Source organism: Chiloscyllium plagiosum, unplaced genomic scaffold (assembly GCF_037043375.1).
Source record: "Chiloscyllium plagiosum isolate Xiang-an unplaced genomic scaffold, Cpla_swu_hap1 HiC_scaffold_12, whole genome shotgun sequence".
NCBI lineage: Eukaryota > Metazoa > Chordata > Chondrichthyes > Orectolobiformes > Hemiscylliidae > Chiloscyllium > Chiloscyllium plagiosum.
In genome coordinates, this window is record NW_028270150.1 from 32,816,082 (window position 1) to 32,834,290 (window position 18,209).

Sequence of the window (18,209 nt, forward strand, 5' to 3'; positions counted from 1 at the left end):
CATGACAGACATCAAACTAACTAGCCTATAATTTCCTGTTTTCTGCCTTCCTCCCTTCTTGAACAGAACTGGAATGTTTGCTCCTTTCAAGTCCAATGAATCTGGGAGATACAGGAAAATTAACACCAATGCATTTACTAACTTATTGACAAATTCTTAAGACCCTAAAATGAACCTGGACCTAAAGACTTGTCAGCCAACAGCTCTTTCAATTCTTTAGTATCACATGCTTTGTGATTATAATTTGGCTAAATTCTTTGTCCCCTCCTGCTTCCTGATTTACAGCTATGACTGGAATGTTTTTATATCCTCTGTAGTGAAGACAGAAGCAAAGTATATGTTCATTTCATCTGCCATTTCTTTGTTATCTGCTACTAATTCCTCATTCTCTCTCTTTAGAGAACATACATTTGTTAAAGGAAAAGTGGATAATCTTGCTATCCGGTTTGACAACCCTAGCTCCCACACTCTCATTTCTATTAGTCATTCTCTGCCATTCTTTATATCTGACCAATCATCATTTTAAGATGAGAGAGGAAAGGTTTAAGGTGAATGGAGAGAAATGTAAAAGGATCTGAGGGGAAACTTCTTCACATAGAATGCAGTGCATGTACAGAATGAACTGCCACAGGAAGTGGTAGAGGTGGGTACTATTACAGCATTTAAAAGACATTTGGACAGGGATGTGGATAGAAAAGGTTTAGGGGAATATAGACCAAATTAGGCAAATGAGAGTAGTTCGGTTTAGGAAACCTGGTCAGCGTGGACAGGTTGGACTGAAGTGCCTGTTTCCATGTTGTATGATTCTACCTACCTACCACCTCATCTTTGTGCAATTAGGTGCTTTTTTGTTCCCTTTAGTTCAAAGCTTCCCCTAACCCCCTTAGTAACCACAAATAGTGAACTCTCCCTGTAGAAATTTCTAAACATTGACCTTTAGGATTCTGGATATACCTTGTTCCCATTTACACTGGTATGAGATGTCACTTGAGTCTATACAGTACTGTATTACTTGCTATTCGCTGTATCCCACATTAGGCTGACACTCCGATGCCTAATACTAGACAAGCACTTCACTTACAGTGATGCCACTTTCAGATGAAATCTTAACTGAGACCTTGTGTGCCCTCTTGAATTGAATGCAAAAGATCTCATGACATTGTTTGAAGAGAAGTGGGGCAGTCTTACAGCATTTATCCCTCAACCAAAAAATAATCTAGTCATTGACTCAACCCTGTTTAAATATTGAAAATAGAAGCAGGAGTAGGTCATTCAGACATTGAGCCCACTCCGCTATTTAATATGATCATCGTTGACTCTCTTTCTCAACACCGTGCTCACACTCACTCCCCATACATAGATGCCTTTCATGTCTGGAACTCTTTCCATTTCTTTCTTAATTATATTCAGTGATTGGCCTCCATAGCTTTTGATGTTAGAAAATTCTGGAGAATTGCCATTTCCTTCTTCCCCATTATCAATTTGTCTGTTTCAGACTGTAAGGGGCCTACATTTGGAGGCTAATATAATAATTTACTGCTGAATTTCCTACAGTGATTACACTTCAATAGTACATCATTCGCTGTAAAATGTTTTATGAAAGGTGATATATAAATGCAATTCTTTATATTTTTCTTTCTCTGTCAAACCACAACTATTATTAAATATCTCTTAAATCTCAAATAACATATCATAATACTTCTGGATAATTGACTTTATATTTGTTATTACAAATAATTACAGTAATTACCATCAGCAATTGGAAAAGTTTAGAACAGGGCATACCCATGGCATATCACTTAACAATAATTTGGCCCAGCAATTATCATCCAGACATATAATCGTGAAAGAACCTGGTTGGATCATCAACTAATTTTAAATTTTCTTCAAAGCACACATAAGTACCTGAAAGAGAAAACAATGGATTTACAAATAATCCCAGAAATGTACCCTACAGAAGTTTATTATTGAAGTCTCCGATGATTGCAGATACTGCATTGTGAAAGACTCCTGTGCAGAACACTAAGATATATTTTTAGCACCAAGCTTGTGGGAAAGGACTGCCCACACTGCAGGTTTATGGAAAAGTAAGTGCTGCAGTATTAAATTGCCAGGCATATCACTATTTCTATTTACACTACTGCAAGATATCACTTCAACCTACACGATGCTGACTAAGCTCACAAGTAAAATGAGTTATAGAAGGTACTGTTAACACTTGTCTGCTTCTTCAATGACTGATTTTCACATTCCATCAGTGGCTTGCTTTGGCAGAAGAAAGCTAGACTTCAAATCAATCAGTTGCTAAGGCTAAAACCACATTTACTAAACGGAGGTATTTTTCACATTGGTAGAAAACTGTTCATCTTAGCTTGGAAGGTCTCTTCTCAAAATAAGTCTGTCTGTCCATGCATTTTGTCATAACCCAGACTGACAATTGATACAATTCCTTCATAAAACAAAGTGGTAACTTACTCAAGTGACAACTGTATGAAATACAAGCTTGTGAGGTGAAAGATAGCATGTGGCAAAGATGTACAAAACATGTTTGAATAAAGCTAATGTAAGTCAAATGAAAATAATAAAGATTGGATATCCTCTTGGCTTTATGTGCATGGCTGACATTGTGAGGAGGGCAATGTTAGAGCTAGAGAGAAGGAGAAAGAGTGGAAAAACTAAAAAAGGACAGGATAGTGGTAACAGATTACAACAGAGATGTATTTAGGATAAAGTTTATTAAATGCTAAAATGATTGCAGGATCATAATGCATAATTAAATTGTGCTGCATTTATCTCCTGCAGGCAACACCCAAGCTTTGTACTCTCTGTTCATTTAATTCAGGCAGAGTACAGCCAATGCTATCGAGTGGCTGCACACCTGAACACAGGGCACAAATTGAGCTAGTAGTATGATCTCACATTGGACAGCATGACGAAGCTAGAGGTAAGATTTAAAGGCAATCCAGAGTTAGGAAAAAGGGGCAGACATTTAGGTTGTACCAGATACTGGAAGCTATTCCAAATATCATTTGACACAGCAATGGCAGATTCTCTAAGGGAACTTTGAAAACCTTATGACTGACATTGGAGAGGGGAAGTGGTTCTCTGCCCACAGATGGACATGAGGATCCTCAAACACATCCTCAGCATACAGTCAAATAGGATTCCTGATGAAGGGCTTTTGCCCGAAACGCCGATTTTCCTGCTCCTCGGATGCTGCCTGACCTGCTGTGCTTTTCCAGCACCACTCTGATCTAGACTCTGGTTTCCAGCATCTGCAGTCCTTGTTTTTACCTAGTCAAATAGACAGCCCCATGCAGGTCAATGCCAGTAATTTAGAAAGATAGACCTGGATACTTTGTCAAAAGAAGTCCAATGACCCCATAAAAGTGGTCAAGCTCAATGAAATCATCTTGAAATGATATTTCTCAGTGACTACACCACTAATCTCATGTTCTACAAAATGCACCACACCCCTATCACTCACCTAACAACAATTTCTATCAATCTAAATTCATTCCTAAAATCCTCAGTTTCACCTCATGCTCGCATAGCATTGCTGCAAGTTACAAACCCGTATCTCAAAGCACACACAAACTGCTAGCTACTTAACAATGATAGGTACATCATCCAAACATATTGCACCATATTCATGCTCATTCTCACATTCTCTTTACTCTTGCAGCACCTGGTGGCTGTGAGATCTTTTATCAACTGCTTTGTCCACCTACCTGCCCCTTCAATGATTCCTGCTCATACACATCCAGGTCTTTCTGCTCCAGCATTGCCTTTAGAATTGTAAGCTTTTGGTATTATTGGTTTTTCTCATACTTCCTACTTCTTTACATCAAATTTCATCTGCTCCATGTCTGTAATTCTCCAAAAGGTAGCAGGATTGTAACAGACTCAAGGCCACACTTTCATATGAGAGCTTTATTTCAGTTATCCACAGTCCATAAGCCTCACAGCCAATGCTAGTCAGGCATCTGTGGAGTAGGTAGGATTTAACCCTAGGGTCTCCTGCCTCAAAGGCGAAGAAAGTACTACCTGCACTGCAAGAACACTTAAAGGTGATTTTGAATAAAGGCATCACTGAGATTTGGACCCAGGACCTGCTGGTTATAAGACGGACATTTCAATTCACTAAGCCATTTCAGCACTCAGCCACACAGTGATTAATAATGCCATATTATTATACAATAAATTCAAACCCAATTAATTTAGTTAATACATCCATCACCTGTTCTCTCATTCCATTAGGCCTCAGACATTGCTGCAGACCACATCAAATGATAACATTGTCTGCCTATTCCATGAACACATTTCATATATTTGGCCTCACTACTGGTTGTATGTTTCTGGAATAACCTCAGTTAATAAAAGAATATATCCCATATGACTTTGTAACCACTACCCTGCTATCTTCAGGCACCTGTGGACATGCTTTCCAATGTCCCTCAGTTCTTTTATGCTTGTCAGTACCCTACCACTTATTTTGTATTCTCTTTCATGTTTGTCCTCTTTAAATTCATTACCTCACACTTTATTCATACCTCCATTTTACACTCTTACCTCCATTTGCAACTTTTCTGCCCCCTGACTCATTCATCAATTAGCCTGGCATTCCACAGCTTTCTTCTCTGTTGCCAACCAGATGGGCAGTTTTTCTATCATCTCAAAACTTTCAGTCGTGTACTATACATTTAAAATTAAATCTTTGACACATGACATGAATAGCAAGGCTCCTTCTATCTAATCAAACCCCTTCCACTCAAACTGAGCCACATTGTTCACCCCACAGTTGAACTTTAAATCCTACATCCTGTCTATCAACTTAATTGATTACTTCCACACCTACCAATACACGCCCATATCTTTCAGGCTTCCATGAACTCTGATAACAGTCTTAAAGAAAACTGAAGATAAAAATTATTCTGTGACGCAGAAGTTTCTTTTTTCCTCTTGGTCTCTCATCTTTTATCCTTACCCATTATACTGCCTCTGCCAATCTCTTGACATCCAAATTTGTGACCTAAGAAATTCACCATGGCTTTGCACCTGCTTAATACTGAAACGTTATACAGCATTATACCCGAGACCTATAAACTTCTGGTTTTGACACATCCCAGTTTCTCCACTCCAACACTCGTGGAACTGTTTTCAATCATTTCAGCTGCTCTTTTTCAAAATCCTTCCTCTAAGTCCTCCACTTAGCCCCTTGGTTTCCAGACATCCTTAAAATCTCATTTTCCATTAAGCTTTTGCTCACCACTTTGTTTCTGCTTACCACCTGTTTCTCATAGAACAACTGAATATTATAAACTGTACTCGATTCTTCCCTACTGCATGAGAATGGCTGATTTAGATTATATTACAGGATAAGTTAAGGGAGGACTGATGGGCACATACGCACAACATAACAGTTAATGATGTAGAAAATATCCAAACTGCAAAGAGGTATAATTTAGCAAAGATAAAGAAAAAAAGATACAGGTATGATTATTGATCACTTACTGAAAGAATCCAAGCAGTGCTAAGCTCAAATCAATAGAGTTAATCAAATACTTGAATCCATCAAGGTGACTCTAACCTTGTATTGATCTCTGGTGAGGATACATGCTTGCAGTTTTCAATATGCTAAGATCAACAGATCTTTTATGACTTACAGTTGCCTTGGAGAAGGGGACCAAGAATCCAAGAAGGGGATCCTTAATCCCATGCATTAAGGATCAAAAAATTTGGGCAAGCCTTTCAGATGTATTTTGATTGGAGGAATGATCACAATTAGAGAGGTGATCTATTTCTATAAATTATTTAATGTCATTTGTTTAGAATTATGTGACTGGGATTACTTACACAGAATTAAATAAGATAGATTTTAAACTGCACAAGATTCAAATAGAATGCTTTCCACACAATGCCCATCTCCCTATTGCCTGTCCACCATCTAGAAGGCACAAGTCTGGAATGTGAAAGAATATTCTCCACTTGCCTGGATGACTGCAGTTCCAGCAACACTCAAGAAGCTCAAGATCATCCAGGACCAAATAGTCTGGTTTATTGTCTGCCCAACTAGTATCTTCAACATTTACTCCTTTCATCACAAATGCACAGTAGCAACAGTGTGTACCAGTTACAAGATTATTTGCTAAGGCTCCTTCAATAATACCTTCCAAAGCCACAATCTCTCCCATACAAAAAAATATGCACAACAGATGCATGGGTTCATCACCACCACCTGAATGCTCCTCCACCAAGCCACCACCATCCCGACTTGGAAGCATATTGCTTTTCCTTCACTGTTGCAAGATGAAAATTCTGGAATTACCAGCCCTAGCAGCAAGGAGGATGTCCGACAACACAAGGATTGCAGTAGTTCAAGAAGGCAGCTCACCACCAACTTCTCCAGGACAACTAGGGGTGAGCAATAAATGATAACTCAGATAGTGACACCCATATTCCATGACTGGGTAAAAAAAAACTCTCTCAAAGAAATAGGCCTCCATCAAAAAGATCACCTACTAATTGAATCTGATCAAATTCTGTTGGGAACCGGACTGAAGATTATGAAGCTAGGCACATGTAGAGTTGACCTAATACACTACAGTCAGGGGCAATTGGCTCCAGTCTTGTTAGAGGAGGCAAAATGGGATGGTTACATTTCAGAGAAGGAAGACAAAAGTCAATTGCATACCATGGAATTTGACTGCATCTGATGCTTAATTATTTTGTCAGGATCCTTAAACCTCAGCTAGATTGACAGGTTTGGCTTCCATTCAGTAATGTGGGCTAGTCCAAAGCAAGCCTTATCCTAGGTAAAGGTCTACAGAGACAGAGGTTCACCTGCCTCTTCTCCAACCTAGTTTGCTGTATCCGGGGCTCCTCGTGTAGTCTTCTCTAAATTGGGCAGACCAAAAGTAAACTAAGGGCATATTTCACTGAGTATCTCAGCTGGGCCCACAAGGGTTGACCTAACCTCCCAGTCATTGCCCATTTCAACTCCCCTTCCCATTCTCTCTCTGACATGACCTCCATTGCCACAGTGAATCAGACCGCAATTGGAGGAACAACAAGTCATCTTCTGCCTGGGCAGCCTACAGCCTGGAGGACTCAACATTGGGTTCTACAGTTTCAAATTACCCTCCCAACCATTCCCTGACTCCCTTTCCAGTCCCTTCCCCCCGCCTTCCATTCTACTTACTGACCCTTCCTTCCAGCCACCAACCGGATTCATTCCTTCAATCAGCAAACCAGGCTGGACACTCTACCTGTGTTCACCTATCACCACCTTACCACTCCACCTATCTCCCCACCCAAAAATCCTCCTTCTTGCCCCCCACTTTGTCTGCAGCTCCCCTATCCCCACCACACACCCCCCATTCATAGTCCTGAAGGAGGGTTATACCCAAAATATTGACTTCTCCACCACCTAATGTTCCCTGGCTGACTGTGCTCTTCCAGCCTCCTGCTTGTCTGGAATGGTGTGCCTGTCAAGGGCAAGGGGATCAGGTCCATCAGTCCAGGCTGACTTTGAAGAGGGGGGATAATGATAGTTCAATCCTCTTATCTGGAGTTACATGAGGTGGAATTATATACTCGTGGAAAGGAAGGAGCAGGGAATCTGTTTGATGACATTACAACGCAATGCAAGAGGGTTAGCTTTGGGTGCCCAGGTGCCAACAATCATGTTCATCCCAGGTCACAAGTCGTACTGTAAAAAGGCACTTTGCTCTTCTCCAAAGCTGTTCTTTCCTCATTTCAGTTGACGGGTTTCCCCAAAGCCTTGGAAATGCACTTGGCCAGGATTAAACCTGCAGACTAAATTCAAGGTTGCTAGCCTTATTGCAATAGTTAAATAGCCATCTCCTCTTTGTATGGGTTGGCTGCCCATTCCTCCTTCCATCCCTGTTAAATCTGGAAAAGGGCTGTTAGGGTCAGTTTTAAGATTGTAAAAACGTTAAGATCCTGGAATACTGCGTACAATTCTGGTCTCTCTGCTATAGGAAGGATATTGTGAAACTTGAAAGGGTTCAAAAAAGATTCACAAGGATGTTGCCAGGGTTGGAGGTTTTGAGGTATGGGGAGAGGCTGAACAGGCCGGGGCTGTTTACCCTGGAGCATTGGAAGCTGAGGGGTGACCTTATAGGGGTTTATAAAATCACAAGGGAAATGGATAGGGTAAGGAGACAAGTCTTTTCCCCAGAATGGGGGGAGTCCAAAACTAGACATTTAAGATGATAGGGGAAAGATTTAAAAGGGATCTAAAGGGCAACTTTTTCATGCAGAGGGTGGTGCATGTATGGAATGAGCTGCCAGAGGAAGTGGTGGAAGCTGGTATGATTACAACATTTAAAAGGCATCTGGATGAGTATGTGAATAGGAAGGGTTTAGAGGGATATGAGCCAAGTGTTGGCAAATGGGACTAGATTGGGTTGGGATATCAGGTCAGCATGGACGAGTTGGTCTGAAGAGTCTGTTTCCATGCTGTACATCTCTATGACTCTACCTCACTTGATCCTAACACATTATTTTTTGCGGACATGAGATGAATTCATTCTGAATGATTGCTGCTTACTTCAATCAAAATCAAAATTGAAAGTGACTTAAAAGGGCTTTCCACTCATTATTACCCAATTCTGCTAAGGCAAGAACTGTCCCATTTCGAAAAGTGCTTTTTCTCAGAGTTTGTTTTCACTTTCAACTTCTTGTGATCTTCTTGAACAAACATTTTGCTGTGATAACCACATCAGTATTCATTTGAGTTTTGGTTAGAGATTAAAGAAATCAAGTGTGGGCAATGGGCTGTAATTACATAGCATTTTCAGAAATAGTCAATACTGTGATTTGTTGAACACTTCATGCTGCCATTACTGCTAATTTAAAAAAGGTCTGTGTGTGTGTTAGATTATGCCTTACAGTGGTGGAAGCCAAATTGAGGATGAAACAGAATTGTTTGAGCAATGGTCTGGGTGGAATATTTTGAGAAATAGTTATGTTATTTTTTAACATTATTACATCCCTTTAATAATAAAACTACTTTGATATTACAGCTACAAATCTTCATATTTATAATAATGTTATGTTATTTGATACAAATCATATTTTACCTGGCATATTTGCTGGAGCCTATAAAGCATGAAGATTAACGACAAGCTGTTATAGATGATGCATGTGTCATGCCACTTATCTGTATGTGAAATACGTGCCTGTGGGAGACAGGCACGTATGAACTATGAACTAAATAAGGACTAAACTCAAGAACAGATGGAGAATATATCTAAATCCAGACAGCATAGTCTCTAAATCGGTATGAGTATAAATAGGTTCATTTAAAACACTTAGTAAAAGATTTGATCAGCTTCAGGCTGAGGCAAAGATTGTTTCTGCTTAACTATTTTAAACTTTGCTACCTGTGTAAAGTAGGAGAAAGTGAGGACTGCAGATGCTGGAGATCATAGTCGAGAGCATGATGCTAGGAAAGCACAGCAGGTCAGGCAGCATCCTGATGAAGGGCTTATGTCTGAAACATCAATTCTCCTGCTCCTCAGGTGCTGCCTGACCTGCTGTACCTTACCAGCACCACATTCTCGTACCTGTGTAAAGTGCGTTATGAAGGTGTAGAAGTGTACTGTACCTTTAAGTGAATTGAAAAGCTAGCAAGGACTAAAAGCACTGAGTGACCTGAACAATGTAACCTTTGGTTGAAACAAATAGAAGCACATGGGTTTCCATGAAACAAAAACAAATTCAAATTTGGACAATCAGTTTAAGTTATGCCCCAAGATACCAAAATCCAATCAAATTTGAATTTAGTATTTTGATAATATTAAAACTAATGAAACGATTCAATGTTTTGTGGTATAGAACCAGACATTTTAAACAGTTAGGGGGAGAACTGTCAAAGCCCAACAAATGCGGACTGCTAGCTGAACAGCTTTCTGAAAGGTACCTGTGTGTGGGGAGTTCATGCAGCAGAACATCGAGGCCGACCTGGAGAGAATCTACAGAGAAGAGTCGGCAAAGTTGACTGGCTTTTACACGTGATTTTTTTTCTAAATATTAATCGGGATTTTTAAAAATTGGGTTAGCATTGTAGAATGGGAGATAAAAGATAGGCTCAAGAGAAATGTGTTGTAAGTAGTTGTTGGTTTTAATATTTTCTGTTGGATGTAAAGAATAAAGTTGTTAATTTTTACTTTAACTAGTGACATCTGTGATAATTCTTTGCTTCTTGAATTTTAACAGATTACAGAACGAGGTGAATCTTTTGTGTTGCCTATTTAAATTAGCAGAGGGGTTATATTATAGGACATACCAAACATTTCTGAGGTGAAAGACAGAGATATTTATCTACACTCCATTTCTGAAGTTGTTCACTTATTCTGAATATAAAACTACCTGTTAGCATTTTGTCACACATAATCTAGTTCTGACAGTACCCATACACAAGCACACTTTCCAAATGGGTCACTGGATAATAATCAAGCAGTAGGTCTCAATGATGATTTATCCTGTTCTCAGCCCAATTTTGATGCTCAAAATATGTATTTGCTATTCAATCTGTTCAGGGATCACATTACACGCCACTGGAACATGTGGGTTTTCAACGCAGGTCCTCCTGACTCAAATGAAGGGACACTACCACTGTACCACAATATCCCCTGCCCACTCTAACTTACAACATATGTCTCTTGCAAGCACGGCTCCCTGCCAAAAATCTGAAATCAGAAAACCACACTTTATATTACATGACATGAGGGAAGCCTGGGGGAGTGAAGGGGAAGGAGAAATAATATTACAGTTGGGAAATAGTGTAAAATGGGCATCAAATTGGTTGTTTATTATGCATTCTATCCAACTATCCCAAGGTACCAGGTAACTAGTTCATTATCGCCCATGGTTAAAGTGATCCCTCTGAACTTTGGCTTTACAACTTAAAAGGTTTGTTCATTTGAGATCAAGTGTTGACAACACTTACAGTTCCAGAGGCCTGTCTGCAACTTCAGCTTGTCATTCAGCCAAATTAAAGATTGTAGTAAGCATTTACAAAGAAATAGGTAAATAATCTGAAGAAACAGACAGGAGATACAATGCTTCTTATATTTTGGACAAGTTTTTCCAAGCAGAAACATTCAGCATTGTTAAACCTTAAACTATAAGGTTAAAAATCACAACACCAAGTTATAGTCCAACAGTTTTATTTGGAAACACTAGCTTTTGGAGCACTGCTCCTTAATCAGGTAGCTGTGGAGCAGGACCATAAGACATAGAATTTATAGCAAAAGATTACAGTGTCATACCGCTGAAATAAATTAAACAAACTTAGATTAAGTCTTTCATTTTTGAGAATGGTTTTGCTAGTTTCAGTTTGTTAACATGTAAATCCCAGAACTCATTTTAAGTCACATTCTCAAGATAACTTCAGGTTTTCTAACAAAATGTGTCATCTCAGCTCAGACAATGCATTAAAGGATGTAAGGTTAAAGTCTATCTGTGTCCCAATCTTGAGTCAGATTGGTCCTATTTCTAAAAGTGGGATTTACAGAATTTTACATGGATTGACTGTAGGTTATGTACTTTTTGAGCAAACTAAAATATAATTCTGCAAATACAGATTCACCCATAAACATATATGTGTGTGTGCAGGAGTAGTACATCACGTACTACTCCATGTTCTTTGCAGCCTGTAACACATTATTGATGAGGATGAGACCATCCCCACGCCTCCATTTCTGCCCTTTAAACAACCACCAAACCTTAAACAGACCATTATTTGCAGCAAACTGCCCAGCCTCCAGGACAACATCAACCACAACACTGTACAGATCAGAGTGGTGCTGGAAAAGCACAGCAGGTCAGGGAGCATCCAAGGAGCAGGAAAATCGATGTTTCGGGCAAAAGCCCTTCATCTGGAAGGCTTTTGCCTGAAACGGCGATTTTCCTGCTCCTCGGATGCTGCCTGACCTGCTGTGCTTTTCCAGCACCACTCTGATCTAAACTCTAGTTTCCAGCATCTGCAGTCCTCACTTTTGCCACAACACTGTACAACCCTGTCACAGCAGCCACTGCAAGACGTGTCAGAGTGTCAACACAGAGACCACCATTACACAAGGGTACGCCACTCACCATGTACGTGGCAGGTATTCATGTGACTTGACCAAAGTTGTCTATCTCATACAGTGCAGGCAAGGATGCCCTGAGGCATGATACATTGGTGAGATCGAGCAGACACTACAACTGATGAAGGGACACTGTACAACAATCACCAGGCAGGAGTGTTCCTTCCCAGTCAAACACTTCAGTGGTCAGGGACATAAGGGTATGGGTGGGTTTCGCTTCGGCGGGTCGGTATGGACTTGTTGGGCCGAAGGGCCTGTTTCCACACTGTAATGTAATCTAATTTGGCCTCGGATCTTTGGGTGACCATCTTCCAAGATGGACTTTGGGACAAGCAACAACGCAAAGTGGCCAAGCAGAAGCTGATGGCCAAGTTCAAAACTCATGGGGATGGCCTCAACCGGCACCTTGAGTTCATGTCACACTACAGGTGACCTCACTGCACTATACACTCCCCCCCCCACCTCTCTCTCTCTCTCTCTCTTTTACACACACACATACTCTCGTACACAAACTCTCTCTCATACGCACATACATACACCCGCCACATTCACACCCATGTTTGTACCATCTCACAGGCTTATACCCCATCACACTCATACACACACTTTACCAAGCTTACGTGCACACATTGTCTCACATATCAGAGTGGTGCTGGAAAAGCACAGCAGGTCAGGCAGCATCCGAGGAGCAGGAAAATCGACGTTTCAGGCAAAAGCCTTCCAGATGAAGGGCTTTTGCCTGAAACGTCGATTTTCCTGCTCCTTAGATGCTCCCTGACCTGCTGTGCTTTTCCAGCACCACTCTGATCTGTACAGTGTTGTGGTTGATGCTGTCCTGGAGGCTGGGCAGTTTGCTGCAAATAATGGTCTGTTTAAGGTTTGGTGGTTGTTTAAAGGGCAGAAATGGAGGCGTGGGGATGGTCTCACCCTCATCAATAATGTGTTACAGGCTGCAAAGAACATGGAGTAGTACGTGATGTACTACTCCTGCACACACACATATATGTTTATGGCTGTTCGATTCCAGCCTCAGGCGACTGACTGTGTGGAGTTTGCACATTCTCCCCGTGTCTGCGTGGGTTTCCTCCGGGTGCTCCGGTTTCCTCCCACAGTCCAAAGATGTGCAGGTTAGGTGAATTGGCCATGCTAAATTGCCCGTAGTGTTAGGTAAGGGGTAGATGTAGGGGTATGGGTGGGTTGCGCTTCGGCGGGGCAATGTGGACTTGTTGGGACGAAGGGCCTGTTTCCACACTGTAAGTAATCTAATCTAATATATTCACTCACATATACACATTCACTCTCTGTCTCTCCTGAACGCAAACACATATACATTCATGGGGTGAATCTATATTTGCAGAATGATATTTCATTTTGCTCAAAAAATGCATAACCTATAGTTAATCCATGTAAGATTCTGTAAATCCCACTTTAGAAATAGAACCAGTCTGACTCAAGATTGGGACACAGACAGACTTTAACCTTACACCTTTAATGCATTGTCTGAGCTGAGGTGACACATTTTATTAGAAAACCTGAATTTATCTTGAGAATGTGACTTAAAAGAAGTTCTGGGATTTACATATTAACAAGTTGAAACTAGCAAAACCATTCTAAAAGATGAAAGACTAAATCTAAGTTTGTTTAATATATTTCATATATATGCATGACATTGTAAGCTTTTGCTATAAATTCTGTGCCTTATGGTCCTGCTCCATAACTACCTGATGAAGGAGCAGTGCTTCGAAAGGTAGTGATTCCAAATAAACCTGTTGGACTATCACCTGGTGTTGTGTGATTTTTAACTTAGTCCACCCCAGTCCAACACCGCCTCCTCCAAACCACGATTAACCTATAAGCGAATACCTCTCAATAGCATAGTTTTGCTGCCACTTTTCTGCCTTCGCCTTAAACCCATCCTTCAGTGAAGCCAAGAACAAGGGCCATTGTGTATATTTTGCAGGTTGCACTTCTGCACTTACCCCATGTATCGGATAAGATATCCATCCCAGCTCTCCTTGAACTGCTTTAGAATCCAGGAGGTTCACTGTGGAAACAGACAACAGCTAATAAACAACAAGTCCCACATTTCTTCACCAAGCCTTCTTCATGATTGGACTCTCTCATGCAATTTAATCATGACCTACAATTTCAAATAAATGCACATCTGATCAGAGTGTGGGTTCTCAACATAGCAAGTCATTTCTAATTCATTCCCATCCAGAAGTACTGATACAGGACATAATACAAATCCCAATTGCAATGCAAACTAATTCCAAAATCAAAGAAAACATGTTTTTCAACAATTGTGCACTGAATCCCATCAAAATACACATCATTGGTGACTTTGCTGTATTAGATTTTACAGTACAGATGGTAGAATTACAATATCCAAAATGTAAAGCCAAACATGTTAATTGAGTACCATTGACAACAATGCCTTCAACTGGTGAGTCACTGAGAACTGGAATTTAAATCCTAACTTCTATTATGTTGCTATGTTCCTTTAACACACTCAGCAAAACTCATCTCCTTGACAAAGCCTTTGTCCTTCGGCCCTGGTACCTCCTTGTGTAGCTCTGTGTCAAACCATATTTGGTAATTTTCCTGTGAAATGCCTCGGGATGATTTATTACATTAACTTGCATTTTTGTGAAGTGCTTTTATTGTTGTAGTGGTCTGCTCTCAGATTCTCCTTGAACCTCAACTGTGGAAATGCTTGCTTGTCTCAATGTTAAAGATGGCTATTGTTCGGGGTTGTCACATTTAATTTGTTTTTGTCAGAGATTATAATGTTACAACTGAGTCTTGAGAAATACATAATGAATTTGTCATGAAATGTGATTCTTGGCTCAGAATGAGAGAAATGTATTGTCACAGTTAAACAAAAATAGTTCTCTCATCTATTTAACAGTTTTAAAACATATGTTTGCTTTTGATACTCATAATTATGTAAAACTTCAGTGGACAGGGAGGGTATTGTCAATGCACATTTGCACTAAGAAAAGGATGTATTCACATGTTAATCATATCTTCTGAATACCTCACAATGATTCACAGTTAAATAACTACTTTGGAAGTTCTGTTGTTATGTATTAAAGAAAACCTGACCCTGCAAACAGCAAATGAATAATTGACTAAGTATTTCATTTTTACCAATATTGGACATATATGATGAGAGGTGGTGACGATACCAAGAGAGCTCACTCTTTGAAACAGACCCAAAATGCTTGGCTTCTATTAGAACTGGCATTGGCTTAACAGCTGAAAGATCATTTTCAAGGAGGCAATATTCCCTTAGTTCTATACTGAGATTAAAGTTATGTATTCAAAACCCACTTGATCTGGAATCACTGAAGTGGGAATGGAGCATTTGAGTTGAATGGCTCAGTGAAATAGACGATAATGAATTTCATAGAATCACTACAATGTGGAAACAGGCTATTAGGCCCAACATGTCCACACCGACCCTCAGCAGAGTATCCCACCCAGACCCATCCCCCTACCCTATTACTTTACATTTCCCGTGACCTACACATCCCTGAACACAATGGGGCAATTTAGCATGGCCAATTCACCTGACCTGCATATCTTTAGACTGTGAGAGGAAACTAGAGCACTGGAGGAAACCCACACAGACACAGGGAGAATGTGCAAACTCCACACAGGCAGTTGCCCGAGCCTGGAGTCAAACCCAGGTCCATGGAAGTGTGAGGCAGCAGTGCTGACCACTGAGCTACCATGCCGCCCACTTCTACATATGTGTAATGGTGACTGCAGTCAACATTTCCTGGCTGCAATTCAACTGATGAAATAAGTCAAATGTTAAACTACAGGACTAACTGTCTCTGAATATCAGAATATAATGTGATGAATGACGGTTGTCAACGCCCTCGACAGCAGCTGTTATTTTATATAATGGTGGGCATTAGAAAAAAAGGATTGGACTGAATGCAGAATGCCCTGTTGATTCATTATCATGCTCTAAATACAATTTTTCAAAATTAAATTCGTTCCCCAGTTTGAACTTAGTTATTCAGAAGCGAAAGCAATTGGAGTACAGTTATCGCTGGAGAACATACTGTGAATGTCACATTCAGCAACTGGGGTGAGTGGTGCAAATATCAAATACTTAACCCAGTTGTCTACTCCAAAGTACTTCCACCCTCTTAGTTAGGCTTAAATTAAAGTGAGCCTCCTGAAGTCTCTCCAGGTGTTGTCCCATTAATCTGCGAATTTCTCGTTAAATTCTAACACCTTTTTACTCCCTTTCTCAAATTGCACTTTCACAGGTTTTATTGAATCAAACTTAGGCTATGTGTGAATCATCACCACCTTCGCAGATTGGAACATCTGTTCAAAGGACTTGCTGCAGTTAGCAGTTAAGATGTGTCTGCTACCAGAGAATTGTTATTTCCTTGCGTTGAATACTTTTTAGTTCTGTTAGAGAAAAGGAGACAATTCTACATATGTGTAATGGTGACTGTGGGCAATATTTCTTGGCTGCAATTCAACTGATGAAACAAATGAATTGTTAAACTACAGGACTAACTGTCTCTGAATATCAGAATATAATGTGATGAATGACGGTTCTTCACGCCCTCCACGGCAGCTGTTATTTTATATAATTGTATGCATTAACTATGATTCCAATGTGCAAATGGAAACAGCAACACATAGCATTAGTTGTGCTGATGTGTAGGCAGAAGGGTGTAAGGAAACTGCAATGAACAGTTAACAGCAAAGTTGCAAGACTCACGAAAGCATTACACCACAGGGTTGTGACATCCACGAAATAGCAGATGTATTCAATCCATAGGAGGTTACAACAGTCTAGTTTTTATGAGGAATCTTAGCTGTGATATGCAACAGTAAGCAATTATTAATAGGCCAAGATAAAGGCCCAATTTAAAATTGAGATTGCAGTCTTTCTGGGGTGGTTGTTGGGACTGGGGTAGGGGTTGGACGGGATGGCGGGGCAGCAGATAGAAGAGTGTTTCAATCTCACTAGCATGACCACCAGGAGATAGTAACTTCATTTTTAACATGATTCAACTCCTGTTATTCCCACTCAAACACCCATAGAAAGCAGAATGTTAGAGAACAAGAGACCATCAAAAGGGACTGAATGAATGGTCGATGACATGATGACTGAGCCAAGGATGACCCAGGTCTTCCTTGTCTGATTCAGAGGACTCTTAACTTCTCCGAGCTCCAAAGAGAAATTTAAAAGAAAAAGGCGAACCATTTCCCTCTTCTTTACCTTGTAGCCCTGGTTCTTTTCCTTTCCTGCTTTGCGTCATGGAAAAGGCACAATAATTTCCACAGGCAACCCTCAGGTTATAATTACAGTCAAACCCTGACAACATAATTAGAGGCTGATCAACATATTCAGTCGAAGGCCCTTGCTGGCTTCAGACCCCTACCTCCATACATGAAAGAGCAAGAACCCTCAGGAAGACAGCAGGCCCTTCTTGAGTAAATACAAAACATGCAATTGTGAAGAATACATACTGTTATGTACCTCCAGACTTGAGCAGACTTAAAAAATTCAGACTAAGTTGCTTGCTGATATGAAAATATTACAGTATGCCATATTCTTGAAGAAGAGTGATTGGTTTGATATAGTCAGTCATTTATAGATCAAGACAAAAGCCCAATTTAAACTTGACACCAGAGTCGTTCTGGGGTGGTTATCAGGCAGGAGTGGATTTGTAAAGTATATTTGGCATGTTTCAAGGTAAGGGTCTGCAGTTTCATTCTAAATGAATACCAGTGATGGACTAGAACACAATGGATTATGAATGGAGATGAACAGTTGCACAACAGTTCAATTAAATATCTAGTAGTTACACTGTTATTGATAGGTATTTGGTCATTTAACCCTGCATAATATTGCCATATGATCAATGAATGGCACATATCAAATTAATGCTTAACACCATCCATGGTTATGCACTACCATCCTCTACAAGAACTGCAGTCATCCATACATGCTTTGACGTAAATTTAATGAATTATTTCATAGAATTCCTGCAGTGTGGAAGCAGGCCATTCAGCTCATTGAGTCCACACCAACCCTCAAAAGGGCAT

The 18,209-nt window shown here is 40.2% G+C and overlaps 1 protein-coding gene across 3 annotated transcripts in view; it reads right to left on the reverse strand.

Moving 5' to 3' along the window:
• epha3 (eph receptor A3) overlaps positions 1 to 18,209 on the reverse strand; it is a 245,408-nt gene that overhangs the window by 210,322 nt on the left and 16,877 nt on the right. For all 3 annotated transcript variants that reach the window (XM_043701197.2, XM_043701195.2, XM_043701196.2), the window contains exon 2: positions 14,099 to 14,163. In XM_043701197.2, coding sequence (XP_043557132.2) covers positions 14,099 to 14,163 — 65 coding nt within the window. The remainder of the gene's footprint in view (positions 1 to 14,098; positions 14,164 to 18,209) is intronic.